The 14,357-nt window shown below is 42.7% G+C and overlaps 2 protein-coding genes across 4 annotated transcripts; one reads left to right on the top strand and one right to left on the bottom strand.

The window, feature by feature from the left end:
* Nucleotides 1-991: 991 nt before the first annotated feature.
* On the top strand, nt 992-9,436 carry cse1l (CSE1 chromosome segregation 1-like (yeast)). 3 transcript variants are annotated; one of them, XM_080461233.1, is made up of 25 exons: nt 992-1,090; nt 1,440-1,799; nt 1,882-2,024; nt 2,397-2,498; nt 2,596-2,741; nt 2,825-2,915; nt 3,007-3,114; nt 3,274-3,366; nt 3,462-3,629; nt 3,703-3,832; nt 3,964-4,029; nt 4,202-4,404; nt 5,175-5,259; nt 5,478-5,539; nt 5,625-5,761; nt 5,970-6,073; nt 6,172-6,269; nt 6,354-6,504; nt 6,603-6,811; nt 7,348-7,445; nt 7,559-7,644; nt 7,836-7,917; nt 8,137-8,283; nt 8,755-8,986; nt 9,099-9,436. In XM_080461233.1, the coding sequence occupies exons 2-25, from the start codon at nt 1,715-1,717 to the stop codon at nt 9,186-9,188; spliced, it is 2,916 nt and encodes a 971-aa protein (XP_080317359.1). In that variant the 5' UTR covers nt 992-1,090; nt 1,440-1,714; the 3' UTR covers nt 9,189-9,436. The 3 variants fall into 3 exon arrangements, with proteins under 3 accessions (XP_080317359.1, XP_080317360.1, XP_080317361.1); XM_080461234.1 differs by having other exon boundaries at nt 996-1,090; nt 1,707-1,799; XM_080461235.1 differs by having other exon boundaries at nt 1,001-1,090; nt 1,694-1,799.
* A 589-nt stretch (nt 9,437-10,025) lies between these two features.
* LOC308108126 (retinol dehydrogenase 10-B-like) lies at nt 10,026-13,357 on the bottom strand. Its single transcript, XM_080460865.1, has 5 exons — nt 12,675-13,357; nt 11,136-11,234; nt 10,901-11,046; nt 10,697-10,828; nt 10,026-10,618 (listed from the first exon to the last, which is right to left on the bottom strand). The coding sequence occupies exons 1-5, from the start codon at nt 13,122-13,124 to the stop codon at nt 10,498-10,500; spliced, it is 948 nt and encodes a 315-aa protein (XP_080316991.1). The 5' UTR covers nt 13,125-13,357; the 3' UTR covers nt 10,026-10,497.
* Nucleotides 13,358-14,357: the final 1,000 nt, after the last annotated feature.

Genomic DNA, 14,357 nt, shown 5'->3' with positions numbered 1-14,357 from the left:
CCTTGGTTAGGATTTTGAAACAAATGTTAGAGGTTGGGAAGCTCTGCAGTTCCAGTCTGGGTAGTGCTTGGTGGCCCTTCTATGTGGAGTTTGCATGTTTTCCCTAAATGTGTTTTTTTCCCAGTATTACTGGCTCTATCTGAAATGACCCTGCCTGCAGTGTTTCACATGCAGCTCTCACACTTATTTTAGTTGCACTTACATTACTTATTGTAATATCACAGTCCGTGTGAGCAGGTCTTCTCCAATCAAAAACAGCTTTGGTCGCTCATCTGTCCATAAGTCAAAGTGTACTTGAGGAAGATGCTGATGTACTGAGCACCTTGCATGGCAGCAGCCTCCAGTTGTATGCGAGTGTGAATGGGTGATTTAGCATTGAACACTACCAAAAAGTGTCTTTTAAGCAATGGAAAAGCACGATACATTACTGACAAAAACTTATGGATATTAGGGAAACATATAAAAAGTTCATGCTACAGTAATAAATCACAAAAGTAGTGAATTTATGGAGAAGTATTCAATGGTGATTTCCCCATCTCAACACAATTTATTGAAACAAAAGCCAACAACAGTGGAGGGTATATCACAACAAAAAATTATCAGTGTCTCAATAACTTGTCATGTGACCTTCAGCATCACTTACAGCTTGACAAAGACGTCTCCTGCTGTTCACAAATCGACCTATCTGCTGATCGTCTGCTGAGGCATGGTATCCCACTCTTCTAGAAGGGCGGCCCTCAGGCATTTGAGGTTCTGGAGTACACAGTTAGGAGCCTCTATACAGCCACTCAGCTGATCCCAGAGGTTACATTCCTGAAAACTAAATCCTTGAACTGTACATATGGCACAGTCACATACAGATGAGTAATTCAATGTAAATTTGCTGTCTCCACTCAGCTGAGCTGAGTTGATTTCAGCTGCTGTCTCTGGAGGCCTTTGCCGGGAGGCGTGGCTGAGCCGCATTGACACTTGTGCGCATGCGCAGATGTCTGACCGCGCAGTTCCGTTTGAAAGCTGGCTCGGCGTCGGCGATCAGCGGCTCCACAATCTGTGTCTTTCCATCCCAACTAAACCCAAATCCACTGTAAAGGTATGCTGTTTAGTTACATATCCAGCGCGCACATTCAATAACACAAGATTAAACTTCTTATTGTGCTTACAGTCTGGGGAACGTTTGTTAGGGTGAGGTGTTCTGGGCTATTAGCAGACTTCATGGTTAGTAGCAGTGACATTAGCATGCTAGCTGTGTAGCAAACGTTCGCTGTGTCGCGGGGACCGGCTGCTGGGTTTGTCTTTTCACTGGAACTTGGATCCTGTCTCCTATGTCGCTTTTTTTGATTGTTCTGTGTTCGATTAGGTATGGCAGACAGTGGGGAACAGATACGCTTTTACTGGTCTAACTTCAGCCCTACATACGATCCCCTTGTTTCCATATTCAGGCCGCCATGTGCGAATGTTTAAAGTTGCAGAAGGCAACCGTCAGCCCGGGAGCTGAGACGTTACCCTGCACAAACCCGGCTGGACCCTGGATCACCGAGGCCAGCCGAGCCGTGCCAGACCAGGCGATCCAGCATTGCTAGCGGCTAGCATGCTATATAGTCACCTCACGAATGACTCGTGCTGTCACAGGGACTGTAAACTTAGCGTCGAGAACTTCACCTAAGCTTTATTTTTCATTCATTCATTACTGAAGGTTTTGTCTTCAGCTGCCAACATGGAGTTGAATGATGCGAACCTACAAACCCTGACCGAGTTCATGAAGAAAACCCTGGACCCAGATCCAACAGTCAGACGACCAGGTAAAACAACAACATGGCTTCAAGTCGCCGATCAGTCCAACTTTCAAACATGATAATAATGCCCTTGTTTGTTCACCCTCAGCTGAAAAGTTCCTTGAATCTGTGGAAGGAAGTCAAAACTATCCCTTGCTACTTCTCACTCTGCTGGAAAAATCCCAAGACAACGTGATTCGTGTCTGTGCTGCTGTTACCTTCAAGAACTACATCAAAAGAAACTGGCGGATAGTGAGTCTTGCTCTCACATTGGCTTCAGAAAGGCTTGGTTCTGCAAAGCTATCGATATGTAAAGTCAGGTTGTATCTGCAAGGCTTGGGTAGAGTGTTTTGTCACAGAGCTTGTTGAATATTTGAATTTAAAGCATTGCTTTTAAATTTGCTCAGCATACCGCAGTGTGTCTGTTTGGAATATAACTTCAGTTAATCTTTAAGGATGATAGACTTTATAATACATGCTTGTACAATACAGTGAAAGTGTGAACTATAACTCCTCTTAGTGATACTTGAGACTTGGTCTGGTATAAAAAGTTACAGTATGTCTTTAATTCTCATTTCTGTATTTCCCTTGTTAATCCTAATGCACTGGTTTATTTTTTCAAAGGTGGAAGACGAACCAAACAAAATCTCCGATCAAGACCGAACAGCCATCAAGGCAAACATTGTGAATTTAATGCTGAGCAGTCCAGAGCAGATTCAAAAGCAGGTACATACTCGCACAATATGAGCCCATTTGAAAGGTTTTAAGCTGTATGCTTACGCAGACCCTGGCTGGTATGTTTATTTTCTTCCCTGCCCTTCAGTTGAGTGACGCGATCAGCATCATAGGACGAGAAGACTTCCCTCAAAAATGGCCGGATCTTCTGACAGAGATGGTGACTCGCTTCAGGAGCGGTGACTTCCACATCATCAATGGAGTCCTTCGTACTGCACACTCCCTCTTCAAGAGGTAGAGCCTATGTCTTGTTGATTTAATGTGAAAAAATTACACTTGATTTTGCAAAATTAATTTTCCCGCTTCATTTTGTGAAGGTACCGCCATGAGTTCAAGTCAAATGAACTCTGGACTGAGATAAAACTGGTGCTGGACACATTCGCCCTCCCGCTGACGGAGTTGTTCAAGGTACGTAATGCTTTGCTGGGAAGAAAAAATAGTATCGTGATTAAAAATGTTTGACAAGTTTAAGATGGTGTACTTTTTTTCTCTTTTGCAGGCCACTATCGAGTTGTGTCAGACTCACGCCACAGATGTCAATGCGTTGAAGGTCCTCTTCTCATCCCTCACGCTAATCTCCAAGCTTTTCTACAGTCTTAACTTTCAGGTCAGTTCAGTTCTTTTGCACACAATCAAACATGTTTAGAAAATGATCTTCATTTGATAGCTGTTGGAATCTTAAAAAACAAACAGACAGTTTTCAGAGAATTTGCTTCATCTTCTGTTTAAATAAATTGTTATTCACACATTTATCACTATTTATTAGGATCTTCCAGAGTTTTTTGAAGACAACATGGAAACGTGGATGACCAATTTCCACGGCCTTCTGACTTTGGATAACAAGCTTTTACAAACAGATGTGAGTTGTTGTTGTTTTTTTTAATCTATACTGTATTTATTCAGTACTTGTGGCAGAACGTTTTTGACATGCATCTCGTCTGCACACCCCTCCAGGATGAAGAGGAAGCGGGTCTCCTGGAGCTGCTGAAGTCTCAGATCTGTGACAATGCGGCTCTTTATGCTCAGAAGTACGACGAGGAATTCCAGCCCTACCTGCCGCGCTTTGTCACCGCTATCTGGAACCTTTTAGTTTCTACCGGCCAGGAAGTCAAATACGACCTGGTGAGAGTGCAGATGGAGGTTGTGTTGCTTTGGAAATTTCGTGCTGTTCACTAACGGCTTCTCTCTGTTGCAGCTCGTCAGCAATGCTATCCAGTTCTTGGCATCGGTGTGTGAACGGCCACACTACAAGCATCTGTTTGAGGACCAGAGTACACTCACTAGTATTTGTGAGAAGGTCATTGTGCCCAACATGGAGTTCAGAAGTAAGTGATTGGATCACATATTAAACTGTTATCCGTAACAGACGGAGGTCCAGGTCTCGTCTCGTCTGTAAATCGTCTTGTGCATATATATAATGGGTGAAGGATACTGACCAGATCTCGTGTCGGGTTAGGTGCCGATGAGGAGGCTTTTGAAGACAACTCGGAGGAATACATCCGGAGAGATCTCGAGGGATCTGGTGAGAACTTTTTTTTCTGTCGCACTGAATGTTTTTATTAAATCGAATGTCATGTCCTCTTGCACTGTGAGTTGACAGAACTTTTGTCCAAAATGATAAAGTGACCGTTTAGTAACGTAGCAGATGTCGTCTAGCTTGTGTGATGACGCTTGTTTCTTCTCCATCCGGCCAGACATCGACACTCGCCGCAGGGCAGCATGTGACTTGGTGAGGGGCCTTTGTAAATTCTTTGAGGCGCCAGTCACGGCGATATTCTCCGGTTATGTGAACTCGATGCTGGGAGAGTACGCCAAAAATCCTGGGCAGAACTGGAAACACAAAGATGCTGCCATCTACCTGGTCACATCACTGGCATCTAAAGCTCAGACGCAGAAGGTAAACCTTGCAATTTATTACATTTTCTGTTTATATTAAACTTTAAATTAGTTTAACAAAATGTCCAACAAATACAGAATCGCGAGATCTCAATTCGCACTGGAAAAAACATTAACGATTAGTTTCATAACATTCCAGGCTTGAATACTCTTTCTTTGAGAAAGTTTAGCTTTTTTTTTTTTTTTGTTTCGGGCTAAATCGGTGAAATGTTTTTTTGCTGGAGCTGCTGCAACGCCATCTTTGCAGACAGGCTACTGAAGATGACATCAGTTCGCAAAACAAAAAGAGTTTGACGGCTACAAATTCCAGTTTGTAAACATATCGACTTTGGTGTGATCGATTTCGGCAACAGCGGGTTGGAAATTAGTGGTCATGGTCTTGGTTTATTCTCTTTGCAGAAGTGATGCCTTTTTTATGGGAAGTATATTTTAAAGACTTTTTCTGGTTGAGTCACTTGAAGAAGTTCTATCTCCCTCACGATGCACAATCCCAGCTAACAAGCGGTGAAGGCAGGCTTTCAGATGGTCGAAACACAGGAAACACCAGGCACACACACGTTTATACAAACATGCCAGGCAGAGTCAATAAGTACTCTGGAAATACAGGATATGTTTTTGGGTTTATGACAATAAACCGAAGTGCCTGTAGAAAGGTCAGGTGTCGCAGACAGAAGGAGAACATTCTGAAAGACACCGAGCCAGACTCGAACCAGCAACATTCAAGTGGCGCAATCAGTTTCTTTATTTACATTTCTTGTTTTCCTTCAACAGCATGGAATCACACAAGCCAACGAGTTGGTGAATCTCACAGAATTCTTCGTGAACCACATTCTTCCGGACCTAAAATCCCAAAACGGTAAAAACACAGCCGCAACGTGATGAAAACTGATGAGTTCTAAAAATCTGTTTCAGCAGCATTGGCGGTTTTACTTCAATTTCTGTTTTTCAATGTTAATAATTGCAGTTTGTGATGAGTAACGGTCTTAACAACAGTAATGCAATTGTTCTGCCACTTGCAAATGAACAATATTGAAATATATCGTATTTAAACCATTTGAATAATTCTGGTTGCAGTTAATGAGTTCCCGGTGCTGAAAGCCGACGCCATCAAGTATGTTATGATCTTCAGGAGTCAGGTGAGGCCGAGTGCTTTGGTTTTAAAAAAAAAAACATTTAAAGGGAGAAGTGGGTCACTGAGGGTTTCTTGTGTTTTCCTCTCAGCTCCCAAAAGAGCAGCTGCTGCAGGCAGTCCCTCTTCTGATCACTCACCTGCAGGCAGAGAGCACAGTGGAGCACACTTACGCAGCCCATGCTTTGGAGCGGTTGTTCACTATGAGAGGCCCCAACAACACAACACTGTGAGTCTCCTCGAAACCGAGTCTCTTTATAGTTCAACTGAGCCAAAACCTGCAACGTTTTCTCTGAAACGCTCGTGTTTCCCCCATTTTTTCTTGACTAGAGTTTTTGTTTAAAAAAATGCAGCACTTTGAGTTTGAGTCGGACTTCAAAATTAATTTGTTTGACTACCGAGGCATTTTTTTTCTGACCATCTTCTCCTTTATCCAGGATCACCTCTGCAGAAATGGCACCTTTTACTGAGCAGCTACTCAACCACCTGTTCAAATCTCTGGCTCTCCCTGGTTCTGCAGAGAATGAATACATAATGAAAGGTAAGCCAGACTTTACTGTCAGTCAGTGACACACCAACTCCAAAGTTATTTTAAACACCCTCTTCATGCATTTTTTTTTCCTTTCTTCATTTCTCAAGCCATCATGCGCAGCTTCTCCCTGCTGCAGGAGGCCATTGTTCCCTACATTCCCACTCTGATTGGTCAGCTCACTCATAAACTTCTTCTAGTCAGCAAGGTAACAAACGGTGCATTGTTCATAGATATGAAGAGATTTGCCAGTTTGCTGCATAGATTAATTCTGCTTCCAACCTGTTTTCAGAATCCCAGCAAACCTCACTTCAACCACTACCTGTTTGAGTCCCTGTGTCTGTCGGTCCGCATCACCTGCAAGGCCAACCCAACTACTGTCAGCAGCTTCGAGGAAGCGCTCTTCCCTGTCTTCACGGAGATCCTTCAGAACGATGTCCAGGGTATGTCGTCGCTTGAAATGGTCATAAATCATGACTTAAACAAAACGGCTGATCAAGAAAACAACTGAACTTATTCGTCTTTTGTCCTCCTGCTGCAGAGTTTCTACCGTACGTGTTCCAAGTGATGTCTCTCCTCCTGGAGATCCACTCGAACTCCATTCCCTCCTCCTATATGGCTTTATTCCCTCACCTGCTGCAGCCTGTGCTTTGGGAGAGAACTGGGAACATCCCGCCTCTGGTGCGCCTGCTGCAGGCTTACCTGGAGAAAGGAGGCGCCACTATCGCAGCATCTGCTGCAGATAAAATAGTAAGTATTGGAAATGTTGGGAAGACCAGGAAAGACCTCAATGCTGTTTACCTTTTAAAAGTGCCAGAGCATGGGACGACACGAAAATGTAGTTTAAATTAGATGTTAGTATTTATTGTGCACTGTAGACTTTACACCAAGCTGATGGAAAACTTTAAACATTGTTTATTGCTCCACAGTCAAGTATGTTTTTACATGAGCAACCTTTAAGAAAACCTAGATGAGATTAGGCAGGGGTCAACTTCTATATTTCTGTGTATTTGGTGAGCCACAGTGCCCCTAAAGGCCTGGCATATGTACTACATGCCCTTATGCGCCGTGTTCATAGTGACAAGCTACTCAAGGAAACTTTTTCATAGTTATGTTACACTTCCGTGTCATCATGGAAACGTGGTGCGTTGCCTGTTAATGTTGCCTTCAAACCAGAGCAGAAAAAGTCTGTGCACATTAACAAAACTATTTCTAAATTTACTTTTAATCTTTGTTTTCTATGTGATGTATTCATGCTTGGATCTTTGCTCATGTTTTCTCCTCAGCCTGGCCTACTTGGAGTTTTCCAAAAGCTTATTGCCTCCAAAGCCAACGACCACCAAGGCTTTTACCTTCTCAACAGCATTGTAGAGCACATGCCCCCGTGAGTCTGTTTCTACTTCTCATTAGTGAACATTTATGAAGGCGTGCTATAAGTTCTAGTACTTTGACAGATCATAACACATTTACTTTTTTTGTTTTTTTTCCTGTTGCCAGAGAATCTATCATCCAGTACAGGAAGCAGATCTTCATTTTGCTCTTCCAGAGACTACAAAGCTCCAAAACCACCAAATTTATCAAGAGTCAGTATTATTTGCCGTTTCGCAGCATTCATGTGGTTTTTAGATTTTAGTATAACAAAATGTTATCTCTGCCTGAACTGTATGAGTTATATCATGGACGGAGGTGGGAAGTTACCCGGCATAGAGCAAATTATTACCAGCTATATTATCAATTACTGTCAATCACAGTGTTTATAACCTCTTTCTCTCAGGTTTCTTGGTGTTCATCTGTTTATACTCTGTCAAATATGGAGCGATTGCACTTCAGGAAATCTTCGACAGCATTCAGCCCAAGTAAGTACTATTTTCACAGAGAACCACAACATGTTGACAGAAAGTACACTGAGCTGGCTGCACTTTCATAATTATGCATGTAATTTATTTCTTTTGTGAATGCACAACAAGAGAACAGTATTCTATGGTCCTATTATTTTTGAGTGCCTCTAGTATGTGTGTGTTTTTATAAATTGCAGTTGTGGCAAAGTGCATGATATTCTTTGCTTTGTCTTTCAGGATGTTTGGTATGGTGTTGGAGAAAATAGTCATTCCTGAGGTTCAGAAGGTGTCTGGTGCTGTTGAGAAGAAGATCTGCGCTGTCGGCATCACAAAAGTCCTCACTGAATGTCCTTCCATGATGGACACGGAATACACTAAACTCTGGTAAGTAATCAGACTTTACAACAAAAATATAATGTAAGGACATGGAAGATTCCCTTCGGATGATTTAAACTGTCACGCTTCAGTTTCACAGAGGTATTTGTACCATGAGGTCCTCCACAGAAACTCTCTTTTTTTTTTTTCAGTTCAGAGTACATGTTGTACATGCTTCTAATAAATAGTTCTGCGCACGATATAAGAAACACCCTTATGATAAAACCCATTTTCTAAAAGTTTGGGCAATTGTGAAAAATTTACTACAAATGATGCAATGATTGGTCAATCTTCCATCTCAAGCTTATTTTGTCTCTAAAACAAAAATTTAAGACGCCGTCTGAAAGTCAGCCCACACATTTCACCAGAGGAAAACTTTAAGCTCAACATACAAAGAAACTGAAAGCAAAGTAATTCTTTCAACCCCCTGTACATTATCCATGAATGGGTCGTTCTGAGTGAAACCGTGTGTCTGTTTAGGACCCCGCTGCTCCAGGCCCTCATTGGTCTGTTTGAGTTGCCAGAAGACGACAGCATCCCGGACGACGAGCACTTCATCGACATTGAAGACACACCAGGTTATCAGACTGCATTCTCGCAGCTGGCCTTCGCGGGGAAGAAGGAACACGACCCAATTGGAGACGCTGTCAGCAATCCCAGAATCCTGCTGGCCCAGTCACTGCACAAGCTCTCCACTGCCTTCCCCGGAAGGGTACGTCCAGCCCCTCGGCTCCTGCCCTGTTTATTGTGCCGTGATTGAGCCGACAATTGAAAAAGGATCTCGGACCGCTCAATAGAAATGCATGTTTGTATTTTTCATGCAGGTTCCGTCTATGCTGAGCACCAGTCTGAATGCAGAGGCCCTCCAGTACCTACAGGGATACTTACAGGCGGCCTCCGTGCAGCTGGTTTGAGACTGACGCGGTGGAGTCGACGGAATACCAGACCACAGTAAACTGCTGCTTTTGTCACAGTGGCCCTGCAGATTCATCAGAGCGGCTGAACTCGAGACTTTACAGACTTAGTTCGACTTACCCATTCATATGACGAGCTTACCAGAGAAATAATCTTTTTGCCTGATATTAGAGTGTGTTCTCTGAAAGTGTTTGTTTTTAAAAAAAAAAAAAAAAAAACGATTTTTAAAAACATGACCAAACGTTAACACAGTTGAGTCGCTCTTTGTTGTTTGGGCCATATGTTTACTGTGTGACCGAGGCTGAAACACATTTAGATACTTTGCCGTGGTGCAGTTTGTATAATAAAACCAGGAGTGAAGACGGAGCAAAAAGGTTCTAGATCACTAAATATCTGAATCCGGTAGGATGGCTTTCTTTAAAAAGGTTTTTGTATGTTTGGATTTCTTTTCCAGTTAAAGGTGTTATCTGTGGCTAAGACATGCTCGATCTTTTGTTTTTGTTGCATGTTTCCTGTAGATTTGTCTGATCTTTGTTTTCGCACTATTGGTTATTGTGAATAAAAAAAAAAAAGCGGCACTTGTTTAGATCATCACTGCACCCTCTGGTTTCCTATCAAAAAATATTTTGAATTTCTTTTGTTCAACAGCGACAACTTGTGGACAGAGTCCCCCCTGGTGGCATAACATGTTTACCCTAATAGAGAGACCAGGAGTCTGCAGCCTGCTGCTCCACAGCCACATGGAGCTCCTTAGCGCCTCTAGTGGTTCTCTCAAGATTTCATAATATGTATGTAAATAAACCGTTTCCTATTTTTAGCTTTACACAAGTCATTTAAAAAAAAAAAAGAATTTATTTTTGGCTAAAAAAGACTTTGAAAAATGGCACAACTAAAATGGGAAGACGAACTAAAAGCACACAAAATGTAAAATGCCGAATTTTGAAAGAGGGTGAAAATCAAAACAGGCAATACTCTTCAAAAAGGAACCAAAAAAATGCTGAAAAAGAAGGGGAGAACAGTAAAGTCTGGAACAAAAACAGCTGAAAGTGAAATATTCGTCCTGAATTTCATTTAGTGGAAAGTCACTAAAACAACCCTGGGTCATCGAGGTTGCAGACCCCTGCTGATGCCTGGCACTTCACCAGTGACTGATGTTTCTGAGAGTATAAACCTCTGTTGCTATCAATGCAGTGTTGGATGATATTTAAATTTTTTATTCGTTTTTTTTTTAAAGTCCAGAGACAAGTCGATGTTTTATTATATACAGTATTCGCATTGATCATTTAACAAGACTGTGTCCAAAATGCTTTATAAAGATTTGATATGACCGTTGGACGTCTTCAATTCAATGTTCTTGATGAAAGGCAGCATGCACTTGTCGCCTCCCATGAAGCGATAGGTTGCAACATTTGCCTCCCAAGGTAACAATCTAGAATCGGAGAAAAAAAGAAGACATTAATTCAGCATTTAGGAAACAAGCGGAGATGTTTCCATGAGTAATACTCACGCTCTTGTGAGGAAGGGGATGTACATAAGGCGAGGGATGCAGATCATTTGCTGCTCTGCCAGTATGGCTTTCATGGACTGCTGCACGGTGTAGAGCGGCTCCAGAGGCGGGATGAGGCTTCGCAGCTCCTTCCTAGTGGATGGCGAAAAGTCAGGATTTAAACTTTCTTAATTCCAGTTTCCGTTCTCGAGCACGGCGCCTCACCTGATTTCACAGCCTGCAAACATCCCCGTGTCTACAATATATGGGCACACTAAAGTGGTTTTGATGCCGCCCAGGTCTTCTGCAAGCAGCTCGTGGGTCAGTGACTCATGGAAGCCAACGGCTCCAAATTTACTGGCACAGTAATCCTGGAGGAGGAAGCAGGATGGACATGAAAACAGCCTGGTCAGTGAGTAGAGGGTGAATAAAGGACCTTATTATAGTTGTTTTTTCATACCTCCACACATGCTGTGCTGAATAATCCAAGAGCACTGGCCACAGTTACAATGTGACCGTGGTTGTTGGCTTTCATCTGGGGCAGGAAAGCTTTTGTCATCTGTTAAGGTGGGTTCAAAAGAAAGACGATGGGTACAGAGAGGTGGGAGTTGAAAAAGTACAAATGGTGTACTTGAGTAAGTCAGTGTTTGTAACAACAGTGTGTCCATGTTAATTGCATTATCTAATGCAATTATCGAATGCATTATCTAAATGAGAAGTGACCAAAATATGAATCTAATGTTGAAGCCAGTATTGTAAGAGCATCATTAGGTCTTTAAATCCTCATAGAATTGTCTCTCTGTAATCAACTGTTACTGAGCTGATGAAAATACACAATGACATGACAAGAATAAGATCAGGGCTACAGAAGGGCAGGGACAGAGCTTCCCGCCTGACTGCCCACCCTGTAAAGAAATATGCCTGTAAACATTTGAGTAACCTATACAACTTTTCTTTCATTAGCAGATAATCATCTTCATTTTCAGTGTTTGATTTGAGAAAAATCCAGAGTAAAATATTTCGGTTGCTTAAATGTGTGAGCAGAAATCTTTCTTATGGCACGAATGTTTGTCAAGTGCTTCATGTCTTGTGCTCACAAATCTCCACCTCGGATCCTCAAATGTCCTCCGCCCTCAGTGATATCAACCATTGTGTGAAGCTGCTACAGGGCATCTGATTGTAAAAGGGAACTAAAACACAAACCTAAAAGTAATTTGTCGAAGGAGGTGTCGGTCTAGAGTTATTATGTCTTTCATTTCAATTTTAGGGCTTCAATGTGTAATTTACAATAAAAGAAATGTTACTATTTGAGCATGACCAATTATCAAATAGTTTGTTGTTTTTGGTTTGCACCACTTTAAATGTTAAGGGTTTTGTTGAATACTTTACTAACTGCTCTAGAATACATGATGCGATGATCCATTGATCTTCCATCCATTTCAGGGTTATAAGGCACAAACCCACGACAATAAGGTGCTTATTTCCACTTCTTGAAGGGAAACATCAGTGACATTTCTCTAGATCCGCCTTTGTACATTTTTCCTCCAATGCTCACGGATTCCGGAATCAGATCAGCAGCACTTGAGTGGGTTTTACAAAGTCACAGAACAGCCTTCCACTGTATGTCTGCTGCAGATATCCTTTGTATTTTGCGGCTAATGAGCTTACCCTTTTAATTTATGAGCATGGGACCTTAAGAGGATCAAAAACAGGACCACATGTTTGCGTGTGCTCCTCTTACTCTCAGGGATGAGGTCAAGTTTCCTGTGACCTCATGTCAATTGAGACACGTTGTGTTCAATGACCTGTGGTGATCTAAAGCCGCGAGGCGGCTGCTCTCAACCCTTCACACATCAGTGAACAAACTGTGACCCGAGCCGGCAGGGAGGACAGTGAAAAGCGGTTTACATAACGCTTGTCACACTGTCATATAGCGTGAGTCCATAAAGCCTGTGTCAGTGGGTGCGTGCGTAAAAGACGCACCGGCGAGCAGACTCACCCAAAACAGCGCGTGGCAGTTCACCAGCAGGGTCCGCTCCAGGAGCTCATCGGGACAATCCAGCAGCCTCCGTCCGGCCACCACACCCGCGTTGTTCACCAGTATCGACACGCTCCCGACCTCCGCCCTCACCCTGTCCGCCGCCTCGTAGATGCTCCGGCGCTTGGACAGGTCCACCGTGTACGTGTGCACCTGCACGCCCAGCTCGCGCGCCTCCTTGGCGGTCTGCTCATTGGCGGCCGCGTTGCAGTCCCACAGCACCAGGTGTGCGCCCTCTTTGGCGAACTCCAGGGCGAAGAGGCGACCCAGCGCGCCCCCGGCCCCCGTGATCAGACACAGCTCTCCGTCAATGCACTTGAGCCTCGGCCGCAGGAAGGTCTGGACGACGGCGCTCAGGATGGAGTAGGTCAGGTCGATGAGCATCAGCAGCAGGTCCACTATGACGATCATGATGCTGCGGTCCGGGTCCGGTCCTTCTGCGCCCAGGAGATGTTCAAGGATCCCACAAGCAGACCGCCAAGCGTTTGCAGTCGTCGTTCCCCCGTGACGTGAGATTGGATGTCAATTTTATATAACGTGCGTGTGCCGGATTAGGTGCACCGACTGATGGGGGCCACCAATAGAGAGGCTTTTTGTCTGATGACTGAGGAGCTGACTGACTAACTCGTGCACATTCACAACTCAGTTGTAAACAGCTGGTTGGAGGACTGAGGCAGGGATTAGGATCACACAGAGCCAAAGCCACCATGCATAACGTGCAATCTTAAACCCTCACATATATTAATAATGGATATTTATTATGGACCATGCGTTTAAGATATAGACCCTCTGTAATAAATCATGATGTTACATCACCAATTTCCCTTTTTTTTTTTTTTTTCTTTTTTTTTTACATTTAGTATTGCCTGTTGATGCATGACAGAATCACTCCTGTCTTCTTAACACAAGCCCACCACTTTATTTCTGAACAGTAACCAATGCTTTTATTTTCTTTTTTTTTCTTTTACAGTTTTATTCCAACCAAATTAACTTAAGTGACCATATGTCGAAAATGCACGAATGTATCCTGTTTCCTACAATATTATTTTTTTTTGGCAATAGTTGATTTTTAAACCAGTGAAAACTGACCTGTGTGAATGTGAAATGTGTGTGAGTGACCTGTTGCATGACTCTCGGTTTAGTGAGAAGATTTTAATATTTATTTTGTCCTACTTTGCAAGATCTTCCACTGTGGCTTCATTACATTAAAATGTAGTGACAAAGATGTGATACAGTGATTCTACTGAATTTAATCGGTATTGCCAAAGCATGGTGGGTAAAATCCATCGGCCAATAAGCAAAGGTTTCAGTTAAGACTATTGTCACATTTATTCATAAAACCCAGGCCCAAAATTAGTGTTATCCTCTTTACGTACTTTTCACAGTACTTGATAACTTTTTGTTACTGATAGTTTGTTCATAGCGTCAGGTTAACTTATTGTCTGATAGTTTTACTTAAAAACATGTTCAGATGTCATAATGCACTTAATTGTCCAGTATATTTTCTATAACTAACTTTTCTACAATAGCCTATATTGTCTTTTTTACAATATCATGTTTTTATTGTTCAGGTACAGCACTGAACTGCTCCATGGCATTTTTAAAATTTCTATCCACAACCGGTCACCTATTATGTAGAAATCC

The sequence above is a fragment of the Lipophrys pholis genome (genome assembly GCF_963383615.2).
Source record: "Lipophrys pholis genome assembly, chromosome: 4".
Taxonomy (NCBI): domain Eukaryota; kingdom Metazoa; phylum Chordata; class Actinopteri; order Blenniiformes; family Blenniidae; genus Lipophrys; species Lipophrys pholis.
This window is presented reverse-complemented; position numbering and strand designations above follow the sequence as displayed.

Coding starts and splice junctions, on each gene's coding strand:
- cse1l (XM_080461233.1), top strand. CDS start 1,715: ATGGAGTTGAATGATGCGAACCTACAAACCCTGACCGAGTTCATGAAG. Junction 2,499..2,595: donor CAGAGCAGATTCAAAAGCAG/GTACATACTCGC, acceptor CCTGCCCTTCAG/TTGAGTGACGCGATCAGCAT. Junction 5,540..5,624: donor TTATGATCTTCAGGAGTCAG/GTGAGGCCGAGT, acceptor TTTTCCTCTCAG/CTCCCAAAAGAGCAGCTGCT.
- LOC308108126 (XM_080460865.1), bottom strand. CDS start 13,124: ATGATCGTCATAGTGGACCTGCTGCTGATGCTCATCGACCTGACCTAC. Junction 11,235..12,674: donor ACTGCCACGCGCTGTTTTGG/GTGAGTCTGCTC, acceptor CCACCTTAACAG/ATGACAAAAGCTTTCCTGCC. Junction 11,047..11,135: donor TCAGCACAGCATGTGTGGAG/GTATGAAAAAAC, acceptor TTCCTCCTCCAG/GATTACTGTGCCAGTAAATT.